Source organism: Mesoplodon densirostris, chromosome 1 (genome assembly GCF_025265405.1).
Source record: "Mesoplodon densirostris isolate mMesDen1 chromosome 1, mMesDen1 primary haplotype, whole genome shotgun sequence".
Taxonomy (NCBI): Eukaryota; Metazoa; Chordata; class Mammalia; order Artiodactyla; family Ziphiidae; genus Mesoplodon; species Mesoplodon densirostris.
In genome coordinates, this window is record NC_082661.1 from 205,451,358 (window position 1) to 205,470,857 (window position 19,500).

Sequence of the window (19,500 nt, forward strand, 5' to 3'; positions counted from 1 at the left end):
GTGTTAGCTTTTAGCCACACAAGCGAAACACAAAAGAAGTGGGAGACGTGGTGCTCACGTCCTCAAGAAGCTCATCATCTGGTTTAGAAGCTCGTAGCGGACATTCTAACATCCTGCTGGGGAGAGATTAATACCTGACGTGTCGCAGCTAAAACATTGCAGTCTGACAACTGTTTATTACCAAGTGCAGATTCAGGGTCACTGAGTAAGCACCGCTTTCGCGTGTGTTCTCTCTTGGGGGTTGTGCATGGCCAGCAGCGGGACCGTCGCTCTGTGTGAGACGCAGGGGCTGTGGCTCAAGGTGCGGCCGAGGGGAGGTTACAGCAAGGGCGTCGGAGGGATTCTGAGCTGCTGGAAACAGCCAGCCTCCTTCGGGGGCTCTGTCTGTGAGTCCTGTCTTCCCGTTGTAGATGTTGGAGCATCTTCAGGAGAACGGTCCTTGTGGGGAGCGTTTACAGGATATATGGCCCTGGGTTTGGGTCCTGGAAGAACCCGGAGGCTTTGGCTTGGAGAGTTAGGCACACAGGGTGTTTTAGGGGGGCAGTCGGGGTGGTGGAAGGGACCCAGGAGCTGGAAAAGGAACTGATCCGTGGAAGAAAGAGTGCCTTATGTTCGCTCGAAAGCTAATGATTTCGTAGATTTCACTTCCCAACTGTTGCACTAATTTGTTCTAGAGTTTATCGTTCCCGAGGGGCTCTGCAGTGAGTTTGCTTTGGAAGGCTTAATCGCCTGCAGCTTCCAGAGACTTGGCCCTGTTTGAGGAGGCGGGTGGGAGGCGACTGACTGTCTCGGATAAAATTATGATTTGCCAGATGTCACTGTGGCCGAAGTTATTTCTCTTGGCTTCGTGTTGTATAAATGCAGTGCAGTCATCCGTGAGCTTAGCCACTCAGACAGGACAGTGAGTGCTTTTGGATGGGTGTGTAGAAAGTAGGACGCACCACGTCTGTCTGAGCAGTACGGTTTCTCGGGGGGGGGGGGGGCTTTCGGACGCTCACAGCAAGCAGCCTTATCCACCTTCCTGGCAGGCAGAGTGAGTTTCATCATCACCATCTATTTCCAGTTGAGGAGACTGAGGCTCCGAGTCCCATGGCCCCTGAGTGATGGGGCCGGAGCCGGACACAGCCCTGTGCCCCACAGACTGCGGTCCTTCCCCTCATGTGACACCCACCAATCGTGATGGCCATCAGGCTGCTGGGCCTCCTGGTCCCCAGCCTCGTCATGAGGAACTGAGTCAGGAGGAGCATGTCTACTGATCCAGAGCTCATGCCCTTTCCCAGCTCTCTCTGCTCGTAACTGACTTCTGTCGGCTCCTAAGCAGCCCTCTCAGTCCCTGTGGCTGGGAGAGCTCTCAGAGCGCTTGGGGACTCTGGTGCATTTAATTTGCCAGTGATAGACTTAACATGAGAAGCTTTTCATTTTAGTTAGCTCTGTTACGGTGGTATTGCTGTTGCGGCTCTGTTAAGCCAGATCGAAGAAGAACAGGCGAGAAGCACCTGCTATCACTAACTTTACTCTTAACCTAACCTCTAGTAGCGTTCCTTGAATTACTCCCATTACCTTTATTCTGCTGTGTATGTCGACTGTTCCATTGACTGGATTTGTAGCCGGCCAAGCATGGGAGGGATGCCAGCAAGAAAGCTGTTGCAATAGTCCTGGCGGACCCGGGGCTCGGACGAGGTGTAGCCGGGGAGGTGATGCGGCTGCCCTGTCTCCATGGTTGGGGGGTGAGGGGGGGACGTCAGGAGGAGGCCAGGAGCTCCACGTGCGCCACGTAAGGCTCCCTCCCTCCCTAGCTTCCGTATCACCAGTGGGGAGGGGAGAGCGGGCCTGGGTACTCCGGGTACTTCTAGGAAGACCCTCTCTCCCCCTTCCACCCCCCAGGACACGGACGGCCCCGTCACACCATCGCACACCTGCTTCAAGACTGTTCCCACACTCATTCCACTTTCCTCTGTGTCGTCAGCATCCTGAATGGGGCCTGGCGCATCAGCTTCTGAAAGGGTGAATGAATGGAGCCCTCGTCTTTAGATAGCATGTTTCCAAGGCAAGGTCACAAATTATTCTGCAAAACCAATGAGATTATCTTTATAAATTGTAGAAGAGCGTCAATTGCTTTTTATTTTTTTTAAATCTTATTTGGCGGTTCATTTCATTACAGCACGGTTTAATTGATAGCTCCTAGTAATTCCAAAATTATCCCAATGGCTATAGTAGTTAGAATAATACTACTTGTTGTTGGTGTGATACCATTAACAGTAATTTGATTGAATTCTTTATTCCTCTATGAGATAAATAGCTGTATCCCCATGTTATAAATGTTTTTAAAAAATTATAAATGCTTCAAAGCGTTTTTTAAAATGTTATAAATGTAAGAGAGAGTGGGCGGGGGGAAAGTCCTTTTCACAACAGAATTCTTCTCCAGGGAGATCAGAGCCCAGTCCAGTGTGGGACACAGGCGTGTAGTTTACCTGAATAGCACGAGGCCTGTGAGGGGCTCCAGAACGATGGGAGGGCTTACTGCAGGAGGGTCTGTGTGCTCAGCCAAGGGGTCTGGAGCTTCGGCTGTGCCCTGGGGGTGTGAGCTGCCGTGTCTCAATACGGACAGCACCTTAGGACATGCCTTTGCCCGTACAGCAATGCGTTGTACCCTGAGAAATCCAGCATCTGCTTCAAAGCATCAACGGAAAAGTTTAATGATGTTATAGCTATATGTTCAACGGAAGAGAGATGGAGATAGATAGGGAGCCCCTTCCTAGGTATTTCTCGAAACTTACTTCTCGTGAGTTACACAGTTTGGGTGAGAATTAAGGCAGTTTTGAAAGGAGAGATAGGACCCCTGAAAACTGGCCGTCCCGCAGAGCTGCTTGAGGTTTAATAAGTCGAGTGAGGCACTGTGCTGGACAGGACTTGACTCTGTCACCGTGTGCCCCGGTCACATGCTTTGCAGAGGGTGATTCCTGGGCCGACGCCCCAGCCCTGGAGCCCAGCCCTGAACCTCTTCCCTGACCCGGACCGCTGACACTTTGCTCAGGTCCACACGCTAGTGGCAGCCTAGCCCGAAGTCAGAGTTAAACTTTAAAAGTTGTGTAATCTGTTGTCGCCAGTATGTTTCTAACTTCTAGAAGTCTTAAAAGTAATCCTGATTGTTGTTAATTTCTGAGAAACGGGGGTGGGGGAGTGGCGGGCCGGGATGTAAAAGTCATAGGGAGGGAGGGTTGTAGATCGAGGTCTGATACTGGGCCTAAAAAAAGTGATGAAAGCTTTTCTCTTAATTGCTGGTTATCTGGCTGACTCCAGAAAGACTGAATCACTTCACTGGGTTGGCAAAACAAGCAATGCTCCTTCTTGCGGGTGGAGAGTGTTACCCCAGAGAGCCTTCTGACCTGGCCTTAGCGAGCCTGGCTGCCGTCTCTCTTGCTGTTAAAGTTTAGGTATGAAGCAGTTAGAGCCCCAGTTACACTGTGATCCTCCTCCTCAGAGCCACCTTTTCACTTAACAAGGTTGGGGACCTCCTGGAGTCTCACCTTTCCTTTCCTTGTGTGCAGCTTAAAAAACCTCTCTTTGGGGCTTTCCTGGTGGCGCAGTGGTTGAGAGTCCGCCTGCCGATGCAGGGGACACGGGTTCGTGCCCCGGTCCGGGAAGATCCCACATGCCGTGGAGCGGCTGGGCCCGTGAGCCATGGCCACTGAGCCTGCACGTCTGGAGCCTGTGCTCCGCAACGGGAGAGGCCACAACAGTGAGAGGCTTGCGTACCGCAAAAAAAAAAAAAAAAAATCCTCTCGTTGTTAATGCACGTTGTGCTGCTGCTAGGTATTAAGCTGGGTCTCCAAATAAAGGGAAATTGGGGAGTTTTGTTTTTAGTTAGGTGTTTTAAAAGAGTCTATAGCTGCAGCTCTCTACCTTTGCTGGCTTATGTAAGTATTAATGATAGCAATCACACGGAAGGAAAAGCTGTGTGAGTAGTATAGCAGTCTCATAGTGCACGTGCTTTGCTTTTCCTTCCAGCCATCTGAAATTGTTTTGACTCTGACAATTTCCTTACAATAAAGCCCTCAGAATTGTTATAGAACAGAGAAGTGAAGTGATCATTACTGGTTTGGCAGCAAGAGTTTAAAAACGTGAAGTCGTTTTCCCCATAGTTTGAAGTAATGCATAGCTATTCTTGAAAAATGGAAAATGGAGAATTGTAACAGGAAAAGCATTCTGAGTCTCTCTGCGCACAGCCATTCTGATGTTTCTTTTTAGTTCCTTTTTCTGCATTTGGTTTTCTGAACTCACGCTAGTTATCAAAGTGCCTCCACCATTTTGTGTTGTATCCTGTTCTTTTTATTCGGCTTTGTAACATAAGAATTTTTCTGTGTTTCACCGATTTCATGAAGGCGTGACACATGCATTCATTCTTTCAGTTGCTGAGAGCCTTTTCCATGCTGGGTGCTGCGTGCTCTGTCCTCAGAGTCCGGGGATACGGGAGTGGGAATAATCTGGATCATGATTGGGACTGCACAGAACTGTGAACTTTCAAGTAATTTTTATCTGAATCTGAAAGCTCAGTTCTCTCTCAGCTGCTTCCTCATTTTAAATCAAAGCAGTCATATTGGTTGATTTTATTGTCCATTCCATCTAACTTGGTATGGATCAAAGACCCTCTGTTTAGGAGTCCGAGCCTCAGCTGGGTAGGTCGGGAGAGGAGGGCGGAGCAGTGCCCGGGAGGGGGGCTCCTGCGTGGGGACTGTTCTCGGGGCAGGGGGTTCATTGCCGGCGAGGTGTCCCATGAGAGGCTTGGTCGCCGCAGTGCACGGACCGGGACTGAGTTAGTGAGAATCTGGACGTGTCGGGCCGGGGTCAGAGCTGGAGGAGAGAGACTCGGACATGACTGTCGAGGCAGGGACATCCAGCCTCCTCCTGGATGGAGGAGGGGACATCTGCCCCTGAGGACCGAGGACCGAGACGGGGTGGGGGGAGGCATGGCTCCCCTGTCACTGGCGAGGGTGCCCCGAGTCCCGGGTTGCCCAGCCCACGGCAGATGGCGCCTTGGCCCATCTGCTGCAGAAATCAGTGCCGCTCACTCCCTGTGACCGGCGAGCCAGCGGGTTGTCACTGCCCACGTGGCTGGCTGCACGCTGCCGGGCTTCCCGAGCGCGAGCTCGTCCGGTGGGCTTCCGCAGGTCCGGTGGGCGCCGCACACTGACTGCTGTCCTGAGGGTGGGCCGAGGCTTAAGCAGCCACGTCCTGGCAGATGTGGTCTTCGTCCCACATCTGTCTGCAAGCCCGTTCCCCGAAAGCATGCTGCCTCCCCCTGCCTGAGTCCATATCTCTAGCCCAGCAGGAGGCCTTCTTTTTTTCAAATTTGATACCTTTATTTAATTTAATTAACTTAACTGCTTCATTGAAGTGTCGGTGATTTACAATGTTGTGTTAGTCTCAGGTGTACAGCAAAGTGATTCACTTATACATACGTATATGTATTCATTTTCAGATTCTTTTCCCTTATAGGTCATTAGAAAATATTGACTGTAGTTCCCTCTGCTATTCAGTAGGTCCTCGTTGTTTATTTTATATGTAGTAATGTGTATCTATTAATCCCAAACTTAATTTATCCCTCCCCCTCCCACTTTCCCCTTTGGTAACCATAAGTTTGTCCTCTATGTCTGTGAGTCTGTTTCTGTTTCGTAGACAAGTTCGTTTGTGTCATATTTTAGATTCCACATATAAGTGATATCATATAATATTTGTCTTTGATTTACTTCACTTTGTATTATAATCTCTAGGTCCATCCATGTCGCTGTAAATGGCATTATTTCATTCTTTTTTTATGGCTGAGTAACATTCCATTGTATAAATGTGCCACATCTTCTTTATCCATTCATCTGTCGATGGACACTTAGGTTGCTTCCATGTCCTGGCTATTGTAAACAATGCTGCAGTGAACACTGGGGTGCATGTGTCTTTTCGAATTACAGTTTTCTCCGGATATATAAGCCCAGGATTGGGATTGCTGGATCATATGGTAGCTCTATTTTAATTTTTTAAGGAACCTCCATACTGTTCTCCGTAGTGGCTGCACCAGTGTACATTCCCACCAGCAGTGCAAGAGGGTTCCCTTTTCTCTACACCCTCTCCAGCATTTGTTGTTTGTAGGTTTTCTGATGATGCCCGTTCTGACCGGTGCGAAGTGTTACCTCCTGGTGGTTTTGATTTGCATCTCTCTGATGATTAGTGACGCTGAGCGTCCTTTCATGTGTTTGTTGGAGGCGTGTTTTTAACTTCATATTTTAACTTCATACTGAACGAGAATATACAGACAGGAAATGTACGTATTCTGCTGGCTGCATGCTCACAGCAGCAGTGCCCAGACCAAGAAAGAGTTTACGAGCATCCTGTAACTTCCTTGGTGTCTCCTGCTGGGGACCGCGCTTCGAGAGCCACTGGTAGGAGGGCTTGCTCTCAGTCGTTCCTGGGTGTGGGAAAGGCATTAGGGAGAGAGGGGATGAGCCCGTCAGAGGGTCTGCCGCCGCGGCTGTGGGTCCTGAACCCTGCCCGCCACCCCTCCTCTCCGTTTATGCTTCCCTTCTTTGCATCAAGGTAGTGTGAGGAGGCAGAGGGAGAGTCATTGGACAATACTGATGAGACTGGACTTTTGGGGGCACTGTGTTAGGCCTTCGTCTTTTCTCTCTGCAAACCCACGTCTCAGCTGTGGTTTTTCAGTTGATTTTTCTTTGCACACAGTGATCACTGTTTTTTGTCACCTGAAGGGTGACACTTTAATTCTCCCAACTCTAAGTCAGGGATGGGGATGGAGTCGTCCTTAGCCGCCACATCTTGGGGGCTGGAGGTGGCCCCGGAGCGCCACGCTGTAAGGACTGGAGAGAGATCCTGGCTTGGACCGGGATCTTGAGTGCCAGGAACCTGCCTCGTGTGGTCTAAATGGCGCTTCTGATCTTCTCCGGGACCATTCGGTCCAGTCCTGGGCTGTGAGGTTGGAAGCGCGGCAGATGCAGCTCACAGACCTGAACCAGGAGCCCGCCTTCTGCACACCTGGCCCGTGGGTTCACACTGCCATGCTGCTCCATCCTCCCTTCCAGCCTGTGACACAACTCGCCCGTCGGGGGGGTGTCCGTGAGGGCGGCAGCTGCTCCAGCCGGCGTGCAGAGCTGCAGGTGGGCTGCCAGGGCCAGCGGGTGGGGACCCTTCTCCCAGCGTGTGAGCCCGGCTGAGCTGCGTGGGGAGATGGAGAGCTTGACCATGAGGAGGGGCCGCGATAAATGGTCGCGTGCATGTTACCCTCTGTGGACAAGCAGGGGATCCAGCGTGGTAACGAGCGATGGAGCCCGTAGGAGAGGAGGATTCCGTTTCGGGAAAGAGAAGAAGGAGGTCACGGGAGGCGGGGTCAAGGTTGAACAGGATGTCACCTTTCTCTCACCTACTCCATGCCCTGCTCTCGTGTCTCAGAAGAGTGGATATGACAGTATTGTTATTACTTGTTTTTCCATTTACTGAAGAAAGTTTAAAGCTCCCACTTAAATGTAAAGAAGTTTAGAGCCATATTGTGGCATCCCCTTTGAGTACAGTGGTAGTGGTTTTGATGTACATCTCTACTTTATTACATACAATCAGATTTTGGACTGTGGAATTAGGGTTCTTAAGGGGGAAACATTAAATGGAAACGTTAACTGGTAAAATAGCACGAGTCACGTTGATCGGAGTGAACGCAAGATGTTAAAGCTTCTAAAGGAACTTTTGCTGCGCTAAGAAAGAGAGAGAGAGAGGGAGAGTTTGAGCGCAAGCGGCGCCCTCTGGTCAGAATACACTGTCAAGAGGCAGGCAGCTTTTTGTGGCTGGATTCATGCCCTAGTTTTAATGTAAATACTCAGTGGTGCTAACCCAATTAAAAGGTCATGTGTGAGACCTGCACAGAGGGAACTGGTCTTGAGACCCAGTTTTTATCCTCAAAGGATGTATGATCTGGGTAGGATCACAAGATGCATACACTTCTCTACTGCCAAGCAGTTATGTGTGAAGTGTTAAAAGTGTGTTTTTAGAAGATCACGGCAGAATTCAAGCCCGGGACGTCTTCACAGGGAAGCTGGGATGTTCTCTGGGGAAGTGGTTCTCCAGCAGGTGCTTCCCAGGCCAGGAGTGGCAGCTCCTGGGAACTAGTTAGAACCGCGTTCTCAGATTCCACCCCGGATCTGCTGAATTGGAAACCAGGGGTGGGGTCGGCCCAGCACTGGGCATTTAGGAGCCTGTGAATTTTGAGCACCACCTACGAGGGAAATGGAGGCTAAAGCTGTGCTGGCTGAAGTTAGGGAGAAACACCGATGAAGAAAGGAAAAGCACCGGTCACTGAAACACAGCTTAAGTCTCGATACAAAGACTACAGGGGACCATCCTGATTCCTTCTCTTGCTCATCCTTGCGTGCTAGTTGAAGGCTGAGTTTGGGTTAGAGTTTCCCATGCCAGTCAGCTCAGTTTCTGTTTAAGGGGATTCTTTCCCAATGCAGTTCCATCCTTACTTCATCCAAATGTCCTTTGTAACCATGTTGTCATTTTCTTACTATTCTTGTCATTTAAAAGTGTTCGCATTGTCTGGATAGGGGATACAATTGCATTTTTATAACAGTGTTTGAAGCCTTGGGAAGATGTAAAATGTTAGAATGATTGAACCAGCTTTGCGGCTAAGTAATTGGGTCTAGGAAGGTGTATGTCCAGAATACATATTTAGAAAGGGTTTATGTCCTTTCATCAGGGCCTGGATAAATAAGTTTTAGAGACTGAAGTTTAATAAGTGAATTTGTTTTCTTACACATAGAAAGTGGGATGTGTTCCCCCAGTGTTTCCTTTACAGATTTTATAGAATCTAGCTACTTGGGCATTTTTAAAGGCCCTGCCCCATCAGCATGGAACGATGCTTTCATTTCTGCCGTGATTTTAGACAAGGCAAGCCAGACCCTGGTGAGTTGGAGGCATCCGCCTGGGGCCTTGCTTGGGCCGTCTGTCAGGTGGGCGTGATGGTGCAGGGGCTTCCTTCTGGCCTCTGCTTGCTGGGCTGCCTGGGCCGAGGTGGACAGGTTAGAGCTGCTTAGGTGCTCTCTGGTCCTCTTGTGAAAAAGCGAGAGTGGTTTTCCAGACAGTTCAGAGGAAGAAAAGAGGAACCCGTGAGCTCACCGTGGCCGCTGAAATTAAACCTTGAGCTCCAAATGTGTTGTTCCCTCCCTGGAGAAATGGATTCACTTTCTCCTAACCTGGTCCTGTCTGTCATTTGACCCTGTGCCGCAGAGGAACTGGTCACCATCGTAGGTGTGTTGCAGTCTTTCTCTCTCACAGGAGGGTGTAGTTAAGATCTTCTGTGGGATTGTTACAGAGGAACTTTAGGGTCCCATGTACAATAAAGTCTTCAGGTAACTGAGGCTTCTGCCACAAGACCGTTAGACCTCATCACGCTTGCAGAGTGAAATATATGCGGCTGCCGTGTGTCGATGCACTTAAAAGCCCTCTGAAGCCTGTCGATGAAAAATTAATCAATAGTCGATCTAAGAAAGAAATAGAAAATTTTATTCGAGCCAACCTGAGGATTATAACCCGGGAGACGGTCTCTCAGAAAGCTGTGAGGACCGCCCCGCCCGTTAGAGGTCACGGCACGGTTAGATACATTTGTGAGACAAAGGGTTACATGTCAGATGATGTATGGACAGTTTACACAACCCAGATCTGCACGCAGAGTTAGTAGAGCGTCATCCAGACCCTGTACAGGATTAAGAAGGAATGTAGTCTCCTAAGGAGGTGTGGTCAATGCAGACACACGGCGCATGCTGGCGGGGAGCAAGGAGGCCCACACGGGCAGAGGAACAATTTATGTTTAAATTTTTCTTGTCTTGCCATGAAGTATGGATTTTATTTCCTCAAACTAAAGACCCAGCTGAGGGCTCATCAGATTTTAGAGCTCTGTTAATATTCAGCCAGATTCCAGGATGACAAGAGGAAAACAAGTTGGGACAGTCCCTTGTAGTTTTTTGTATCAAGACTTGACCTATGTTTTAAGGACCAGTGCTTTTTATTTCTTCTAAAAGAAAAATTATTTTTTCCATGAATTCACAATACTATGGAAAAATCATATTGATATGTATGATATATCAATATATGTCATATAAAATGTGTAAAATATAAATGTGTATCATAAAATAGCATATATATCAAAATATAACAAAAATGTAAAATATGTATCATTAAAATCATATGGAAATATGTAATATATCATAAATGCATAAAATATAAGTATATATCATATAAAATATATTGCTTAAAATACAACAAAAATATAAAATATGTATCATATAAGATATTGAAGTATGTGATATATCAGTATATATCAATATATCACAGATATATCATGTTGATGTATAATACCATAGTATTGTTCTCCTTTTACAGATGAAGTATATTCATCTCAGAAGTCAAAACTGAACTGCTTTTGTTCTGGGGTTCTGCTAGTTCAGGGCTCTCTCAGCTTGAATATGCTTAGGAATTAAGAATCCAGTGCAAGAGTTGTGAGGGTTTATGGCTTCTCGGCTTATTATTGCTTTTCTTGCATAAATAAATTAAATTCTGTACTGGTATTAAAGCCAGGATGCGTCCCTGCCCACCCGCCCCCATGTCACCCCCTGTGCATTAAGCCCTACGTCCGTCTGCTGAGGGTAACCATCTCTCTCCCGTGCTCTGGGTCGTTTTGCAAGGTTGCAGAGTAGGACCTGTCAGCTGACACTTGGTCACAGGAGAGCCATTCACAGGGTGGTGGCCAGTGTCAGAACAACCTTGCAGCTGAAGGCGAGTCACTGCATTTCGCTCACAGCCCTGTGAGCCATATTCAGAGGTCTTGTGATGAATTAATTGGCTACTACGTCATCCCCAGCAGGGCCACAGATGGAGTGAGTAAGTCCGAGCTGCTCAGCCGGTTGAGTGTTTTTGTCTTTTGTAACCGGAGCACAAACCCAGGAACAGAAGTAGGAAGTGGGACTTGGACTTGTCAGATTGTAATGGCTTTGCTGAGAGCATGTTTTACAGTGTGAGGGATGCGTCTGACTTCCCAAATCATCGGAGGGCTTAATTTACGTAACAAGTGAATGTTCCTGTTTTGTTTTTGTTTTTTGTAACTTCTGGAAGAGGAAATTAGTAGGCTGCAGCCGGGGAGCTTGTGTCACCTCCCGCATCTGTACGGGGAGCGCTGGGGTCATTTAGCACAGCTGGTCACCAAGGAAATCCTCCAACAACGGGACCTTCCAGGTCCAGGCGGAGAGTCAGGACCACCCAGAAGAGGGCTGGCCTGCTAGGGAGATGTGCGGCTGCTCGGCCAGGACCACAGCCCGGCCCGGGGGCCGGCGGGACGCGGCCGGGGGTGTGAGCGATGGGCAGACGCACGGGACACTTGCGCGCTCGAGGATCTGGAAGTGCGCCAGGGTGGGAAGGGACACCGATCCTCCGGAACTCGACCACAGGTTTGAAACTTCAGTTCTATCTCAGAATCTCAGAGAAATTCTTCTGTAATTCACTGGGCACCGGGGAGATAAAAGCGTGTTGATGGGAAACTTGCGTTTGCAGACAGGCACGGGGTGGCTGGTAGGTGTGCAGACACGTCCTCCCTTTACGGAAAAAGTGGAGGATGGGCACTTCGTAATGGCTGTTTAGATTCTGCTGCCCTGTGCTTCCTCCTGACCCTTCCTTTGCCCCTGCTGGAGCCACCTGCAAGCAGTGGTGCCGCCTGTCCTGCGTGGAAGCTTGAGCAGTGCTCTTACAGGGGCTGTCGGGAAAAGGAGGTGCGGCCCCCAAGGATCAGCACTCTGACAGATGGGGTGCGGGGCCAGGGGCCTCACTTCTCAGTCTGGACGGTGCGTGGAGGGCTGGGCGTCTCCAGCTGGAGGTGGGTGGTGACGGAGCCCAGGCTTCCTCTTCTGGAAAATCCTTTCCATGGGAAGGAAGGAAGGAAGGCGCTGGGATGAACCGGGGCTCCTAATGCAGCCCATCAAAGGAATAGCATTGTACTTGCTATATTCTTTTTTTTTTCCTGATGTGCAAATAGTGGTTTATTCCAAACTCCTGCTAATTCTGTCGTACATATCTCTCAATTACTTCACCGTAAATTTAATAATACCTTTTTGGGGAAGAAAAACACGTTGTTTTTTATCTTTGGTAATCAATAATTGCATACTTTTTTTTTTTGCCCATATAACTTATTTATTTTGGTTTTCATTCTGTACTTTTGTTGATTTTATTATTATTTTTTTTTATACAGCAGGTTCTTATTAGTTATCCATTTTATACATATTAGTGTATACATGTCAATCCCAATCTCCCAGTTCATCCCACCACCACCCCCCAGCCGCTTTCCCCCCTTGATGTCCATACGTTTGTTCTGTACATCTGTGTCTCTATTTCTGCCCTGCAGACCCGTTCATCTGTACCATTTTTCTAGGTTCCACATATGTGAGTTAATATACGATATTTGTTTTTCTCCTTCTGACTTACTTCACTCTGTGTGACAGTCTCTAGGTCCATCCACGTCGCTACAAATGACCCAATTTCGTTCCTTTTTTATGGCTGAGTAATATTCCATTATATATGTGTACCACATCTTCTTTATCCATTCGTCTGTCAGTGGGCATTTAGGTTGCTTCCATGACTTGCTGTATTCTTTTAAGTTGATTATTTCATCCATTTTGGAAGAATTCATTCATTTTATTAGTAGTAGCTCTTAACTGAAACACTACTTGTAAAGAATTTTAGTGCATATCAGTGAAACAGAAAAGTCCTTTGGGAAGTGCATTTCATTCCAAAATTTTAGTTAGATAGACAGTGAGGAGGGCCAAAGAGTAAGCTCTGATTCTCGTGATTAGTGTAAAAGTAAGTTTCTAAATTTGCTTAAATGTTTCTGCTTTTTTCCTTGTAGAAGTTTTCTCAAAATTATTATGACTCATAAACTGTTTATCCCATAAAGGTAGTTCTTGGTTGACAAATAATCAGGATATGATTTCTGTCATGTAAAAATTGTTGTATTTCTTCAATGGAAACTTAGTAAAACGGTATATAGTCCCCTGCAGGGTAAGCGCTCATAGATTGAAAATCCCGTGCCGTCCGCTCAGTTACAGAGATTCATGTGAGTGTTGAGATAAGAGTTTCACTTTTTTGCTCTCTGTGTCTGTTTCTTACCTAGAAAGGATGGCTGAGTGGCAGGAGGAGCCGGTGGTGGGTTGACACTCAGTCGTCTCGAGTCTTGATCTGGATCCGATCCTGATCCCAGCTCTGCTGCCTGGAAGCCATGTAACCGTGGCGAGTCCCCTTGTTTTCTGGGTCTCACTCTCAACTGTTCAGCTGTGTAGCTTGTTCAGACTACTTCTGAAATTCTCTCCTTCTCTGAGATTGTACAGGGTAACATCAGGACCTTCTGAATTTCCTGTTTCTGTTATTCAGACAATTCTAGATTCTCCAAGTAGGTATTTGGGCTTCCAGGGGTAGCACCCACATGAGAAGATGACCTGCAGGGCCACACCAATTCTTACAGAACTTCTAAAGTTTTCGGTATGAACTTCTGCTTCTCAATTTGCTATTTGGGGCAGGATTTTAATCATTTTTATGTAAACAGTACTTTTAACTTAACCAAAAGTTTTCACATCCATTAGCTCCTTTCCTTAGTTTAATTGCCTTTAGATTTACTTCTCAGATGCTGAGACATTTTTAGACTTCTGTACAGTGGTGATGTGTGTGTCATTTAGTTGGAATTCATCTCTCGTTGGACCAGTTGTCTTGGTCCCTTCCCACTTTCTCTTCCCCTTTGTACAGTCTTGAAAAGGTGTGCGTTGTGTGCAGTACTGTGCTTGGTTTCCTGAGTTTCTCTAGGACTCGGGTCGGTCTCAGGATGGAGTGAATTATCGTTAGGCACTTGTGCCCTGAGGATCTGGCTCCAGGTGCTCACGAGTTGTCTGTGTGTCCAGGTCAGGTGGCAGCCAGCCAGGTGTGACTCCCAATGCCTGCTTTGCTCTTGGGTTACCTTAAATCCACAGTTTCAGGTGGTCGTCTTAGCTGAGCACACTGATAAGCAGTTTTTTCTTTTTGCTTTTTCTTCTCTCCTCATGATTTTCCAGGTAGGCAAAGGTGAAGAGAAAGATCCCACAAACACAGTGGAGAGGTTCCAGGTACCTAACCGTGGCACGGTGTAAACCTGGCGCAGTGCAGGGCAGAGAGCGAAACGTTCGATCTTCCCACTGTGGTTCTTGTGGAATGAAACATTTCAGACCTGGGAACTTTGAACTACGATGCTGGGCTTCAAATGTAATTGCTTCCAATCTGCTTTCTTAAAGCTGCTAATAACTTGATTTTCCCAGCTTTCCCAGCAAGTTAGATACATCCGTAGGGCTGCTTATATGCGGACTCTGGGAGGATTTGCCAAGTTTATCCGTGAACTGCTGTTTCTCTGATGGCAGGAGAAAATTTGACACATCTTGGCCCTGACAAGTGTACCCCACACATGCCGAAGAGGAACTGAAACAGCCCTTCAGAGTCAGTGGTGCCTGAAGTTTCACATCTTGACATTTAGATTCAGAAGAGATCCATTGTACTGCTTTACAGTCACCAGGACGGAGGAAGCAGAAGTAATGAGTGTAGATCTCTGATTTACAATTTGGATGAACTAATTTTATTGAAAAAGGTAGAGCCTTTGCTTGCTTGTGGAAGGAGCTTAAGGAGAAGACAAATACAGGAACCAGGGTGTGTTTTCCCCAGTGCACGCCTCACGGAGATAAGCTGGCTATGATTGCACCGCTGTCTTTGTTTAGGGTCCTTAGGGTTCTGAAGATTTTAGTAAAAGGCTACTAAAGAGAGGGTAAGGCAGGCTGGGGTGGGGAGGGACGGGGGGTGTTCACTGTGCTTTCCACCTAGAAACACCGTGAAAATCTTCCTGCTTAGGAGATGGAGCTGCCGGACAGGTTGAGTGCAGGGCCCAGGCAGAGCCCCGCCCGGGCCAGCTGACAGCCCCGTTCTGGTGACCCGCTCCACAGGGGGCTGCAGACGCGGGGGCGGGGGCGGGGGGGGTACTTTCCCAGATGCCTGGGCCTTGCCCCACAAGTTCCCTGCCCTCCCTGCCCGCCTTCCCTTTTCGCTGACTTCCTGTGCCACGAGGAGTTTTCTCTGACTCGTTAAGAGAGTCTGTTTCCACTGGTTGATGGATGGGATTTCGAGGTGTCATCTGAGGATGGGTGAATGGTTGCAGGAATGCAGTATACGTTGGTATTGCTGCGGAGCCCTGCTGCTTTAGGTTCAGAGAACATTCATCTCTGAGGCCGCATGTCTCAGGGATGAATCAGAGCAGCCTCCGTACGGGGGCTGCTGCATCGAAGCTGCCAACTGGCTGACACTCTGTCTGGCTCTTATTCTGATAAGTATCGATGACAAGCAGGGTGAAGCCCTTGTTATTTGTCACCATAGAGAATGTGTGGAGAGTGACAGCGTTCCAGGCAGAGGGCAGGTCCCTCCAGCTCTGGGGTCCACAGCCAGGCGCTGGGCGGCAGCCCAAGGCTCATCCCCAGGCTCTGCTCGGCCGGGTGCACTGGCCACGACTCCTGGGCCTGCTGGTGAGTCCTGTTGTGAGTCAGGCTGGGGCTCAGCCTTATCGCTTTATTGTTACAGTAACAGAAGCTGAATAACCGCTGAACAAGGGGAAGCAACCCTCGTGGGAGTTGGTGAGAGCGATAACCCGTGACCCGCCTGATGCTGTCATTAGACTCCCAGCCAGAACTCACCAAGGGGGACCCAGCCGAGCGATTCCAGGCAATGCGCCTCCCCTTTATGGGATCCCGGGTTTATATGGAATGTTGCGCATCCAGGGGTACGTCCATCCATCAGACGTTTACGTCTTGAAGGGTTTCCTCCTCTTACTCTCTGACCTTTCTTAGTTTAGAAAGGTTAAAAAAAAAACCCACAAAACACTACTTTCAGGTCTTTACAGAACAGATGTGAATTAAAATGTGGTCTTTTTTTTTTTTTCTCACTATGACATTTTCTTTCACTTTCATGCCTCACCCTCCCCAAAGGCAAACAAAAGAAAAAAATAAAAAACCAAAACCTTGGTAGAGCTAAGCTAGTTTTTCCACTTAGTGATTTTTTTTAAAGAAACTCACCCCTAACATGTGAGAACATAGAATGTGGCACCAGGTTTAGGGAAAGCTCCTCTGATCTGGGGTCTTCTCTGCCTTGATCTCACGATCTCAGGCTCATCTCCCCCTGGAACTCGGCTGTGTCTTCTGGGTGGTCACCTCATCTCTCTGTATTTGTTTTCTCTTCTAAAAGAAATTAAAGTGGTAGATGGGTGGGTGATCCCCAAAGATGTGTTCTTAAAAATGTAGATTCCTGAGCCTCCCTTCAGATCCACCAGACCAAATTCTTGGAAGTGGAGCCCGGGAAGCTTTGTTCGTCACAAACAAACCCACAGAGCCTCTGGGGTTAGGTCTAGTGAAGAGTCAGGCCTGGGACCACCAGATGGGGTGTCTGAGCCCCTCCGGCTCCAACGTGCCGACTGTCTGTCGGGAACCGACAGGACGCAGGGATGTCGGACAGACGTGAGGACCTTGGCAACCGAGGGAGTCATAACTGTCTCATCTGGGGAGCAAGCCACGTGGGTATTGGAGGAAGCGTATTCTCAGGAAACGGGGGGTCAGTGCAGAGCTCCTAAGGCAGGAGCATGCTTGGCGTGCACCCTAAACACTGATGCCCTAGGGATGCGGACGGTGAGTGGTCCTCCATGGGCCCATGAACGGGCGGTCGGGCCTGCAGCTGCGCACTGTGGTGTGAGAGGAAGGGGTAGGTGGCCTGCCCCCCAGCCTCTCGCCCATTGGCCTTTGCTTGAGAACAGACCTTCCTGCCGTTGAGCCTCTTTTCTTTGTATCTAACCATTGTTCTCTCCAGGCAGTGACTGCTGCCTTCGTGTGAACTGCTTTTACCAGAGCTGATGGAGGACTACGGGAGGCTCTGCAGAGCCCGGTGCGAGGCCCCCCTCCTCCCAGGTGGGCGCACGGGCCCCAGGGGAGGTGGCCTGCGCTTCTGCTGAACCAGGGACAGAGACCTTTGGTGGCCGCATGCAAGCTCAAGTAACGTGTCCTTGGTTCTCGTCTTCACAGGGAGTTCTCTAGCAGCCTGAATGATCTTCAGAGAATAATCCTATTGCAAACTTAAAACCAGTGCTTATTACTCAGAGTTCCTCTATTTTAAAAGTCCCCTTGACCACTGAATTTTTTCAAAAATAGACTCTATGTTTTAGAGCAGTTTTAGGTGCTCTGGGAAGTTAAGCAGAAAGGACAGAGCCCCTGCCTCCTGCCTGCCCCTCACTCACCCCTCCCCTACTGTCAGCATGTGTTACAGCTGATGGACCTGCAATTGACACATCATCATCACCCCAAACCCCGGTTTACATTTGAGGTTCACTCTTGGTGGTGTTCATTCTATGGGTCTGGACAAACGTGTCATGAAACGTACCCATCAATAGCGTGTCGTACAGAGTAGTTTCACGGCCCTAAAAATCCTCTGTGTTCTGCCTGTTCACGCGTCCCCTAACCCCCCGGCAGCCCTGACCTTTTCAACTGTCTCGATAGTTTTGCCTTTCCTAGAATGTCATTTGGTTGGAATCATGCAGTTTGTAGCCTTTTCACATTGGCTTCCTTCACTGAGTCATATGCATTAAAGTCTTCTCCATGTCTTTTCATGGCTCGATAGCTCATTTCTGTTCAGCACTGAATAATGTTCTATCGTCTGGATGTACCAGTTTATTTATCCAGCCATCTACCAAAGGACATCTTGGTTGCTTCCACATTTTGGCAGTTGTGACTAAAGCTGCTGTAAACATCCATGTGCAGGGTTTTGTGTGGACATAAGTTTTATTCCTTTGGGTAAATATCAAGGAGTATGGTTCCTGAGTTGTAAGGTAAGAGCTTATTTAGTTTTGTAAGAAACCACCAAACTTCCGGAGTGGCTGTACCATTTTGCGTTCCCACCAGCAGCGAGTGACAGTTCTTGTTGCTCCACATCCTCTTAGCATTTGCTGTTGTCAGTGTTCTGGATTTTGGCCACTCTAATGGGCATGTGGTAGTATCTCGTTGTTTTGATGTGTATTTCTCTAATGACATATGATGTGGAGCACCTTTTTCATGTGCTTATTTGCCATCTGTATATCTTTTGTGAGCTGTCCAGGTCTTTTGCCCATTTTTAAATTGGGTTGTTTGTTTTCTTATTGTTGAATTTTACGAGTTTTTTGTATATTATGGATACCAGTCCTTCATCAGAATTGTCTTTTGCAAATATTTTCTCCCAGTCTGAGGCTTGTCTTCTTCTTCTCTTGATGTTGTCTTTCACGGACCAGAGTTTTTAATTATCATGAGGTCCGGCATATCAGCTGTTTCTTTCATGGCGCGTGCCTTTGTGTGGTCATCACCATGCTCATGGTCATCACCATGCTCACGGTCATCTACCTATTCTCCTGTGTTATTCTAGGAGTTTTATAGTTCTGCATTTGGGGTCTGTGATCTATTTTGAGTTAAAATTTTGTAAAGGATTTAAGGTCTGTGTCGAGATTCTTTCTTTTGAGTGTGGATGTCCACTTGTTTCAGCACTGTTTGTTGAAAGACTGTCTTTTCTACAATGTGTTGCCTTTGCTCCTTTGTCAAAGGTCAGTTGAGTGTGTGTGACTCTCAGTCTGGCTCCCCTGCTCTTCTTTGTTGACCTATTTGTCTGTTCTTTCACCAGGACCACACTGGCTTGTTTACTGTGACTGTAGTAAGCCCTGAAGTTGGGTAGTGTCATTCCTCTGACTCTGTTCTTCTCCTTCAATGTCCTGTTGGCTGTTCTGGGTCCTGTGCCTCCTCTCCATGTGAACTTTAGAGCCAGTTTGTCGATATACACAAAGTAACCTGTTGGGATTTTGATTGGGATTTCATTGAATCTTTAGACCAACTTGGGAAGAACTGACGCCTTGAGTCTTCCACCCATGAACATGGAATATCTCTCCATTTATTTAGTGCTCCTTTGATTTTCTTTATCAGAGTTTTGTCGTTTTCTTCATATAGGTCTTGTACATACTGTGTTAGATTTATACCTAACTATTTCTTTTGGTGGGGGGATGCTAGTATAAGAAGTATTGTGTTTTTAATTTTAAATTCCACTTGTTAATTGCCAGTATATGAAATATTTAAAAAATATTTTAACAGGTATATTTTTCAGAGCATGGCTGCATTCATGTCAGGCTAGTTGCATTCTCCTTTTTAAATGCCTCCATCTTTTTCTTTTATATTGTTACTAAACTTATTTTTAATATTTTTCGTAAGTATTTTTTCTGATTATCAAAACGGTACAATTTTGTTACAAAGCATTTGGAAAATGCAAGCAAATATAAAAATGAAAACCTAAATTACTAGCAGTGCTATCACACAAATTTTTACTCCTATTAATACTTTGATTTATTTCCTTGCA

The 19,500-nt window shown here is 47.6% G+C and overlaps 1 protein-coding gene across 11 annotated transcripts in view; it reads left to right on the forward strand.

Annotated features, from left to right (window-relative positions):
• FNIP2 (folliculin interacting protein 2) overlaps positions 1 to 19,500 on the forward strand; it is a 119,737-nt gene that overhangs the window by 24,790 nt on the left and 75,447 nt on the right. For 7 of the 11 annotated variants that reach the window (XR_009533946.1, XR_009533945.1, XR_009533947.1 and 4 more), the window contains exon 1: positions 11,317 to 11,492. The exons of 3 other annotated variants lie outside the window; for them this stretch is intronic. Coding sequence is in view for 5 of the 8 variants with exons in the window: in XM_060114630.1 (XP_059970613.1) it covers positions 11,332 to 11,492 (161 nt within the window). In the remaining 3 variants the exon portion in view is untranslated. Of the gene's footprint in view, positions 1 to 11,316; positions 11,493 to 15,839; positions 15,872 to 19,500 lie in introns of those variants that run through there. One more of the 11 variants, XM_060114667.1, reaches the window with a different exon arrangement.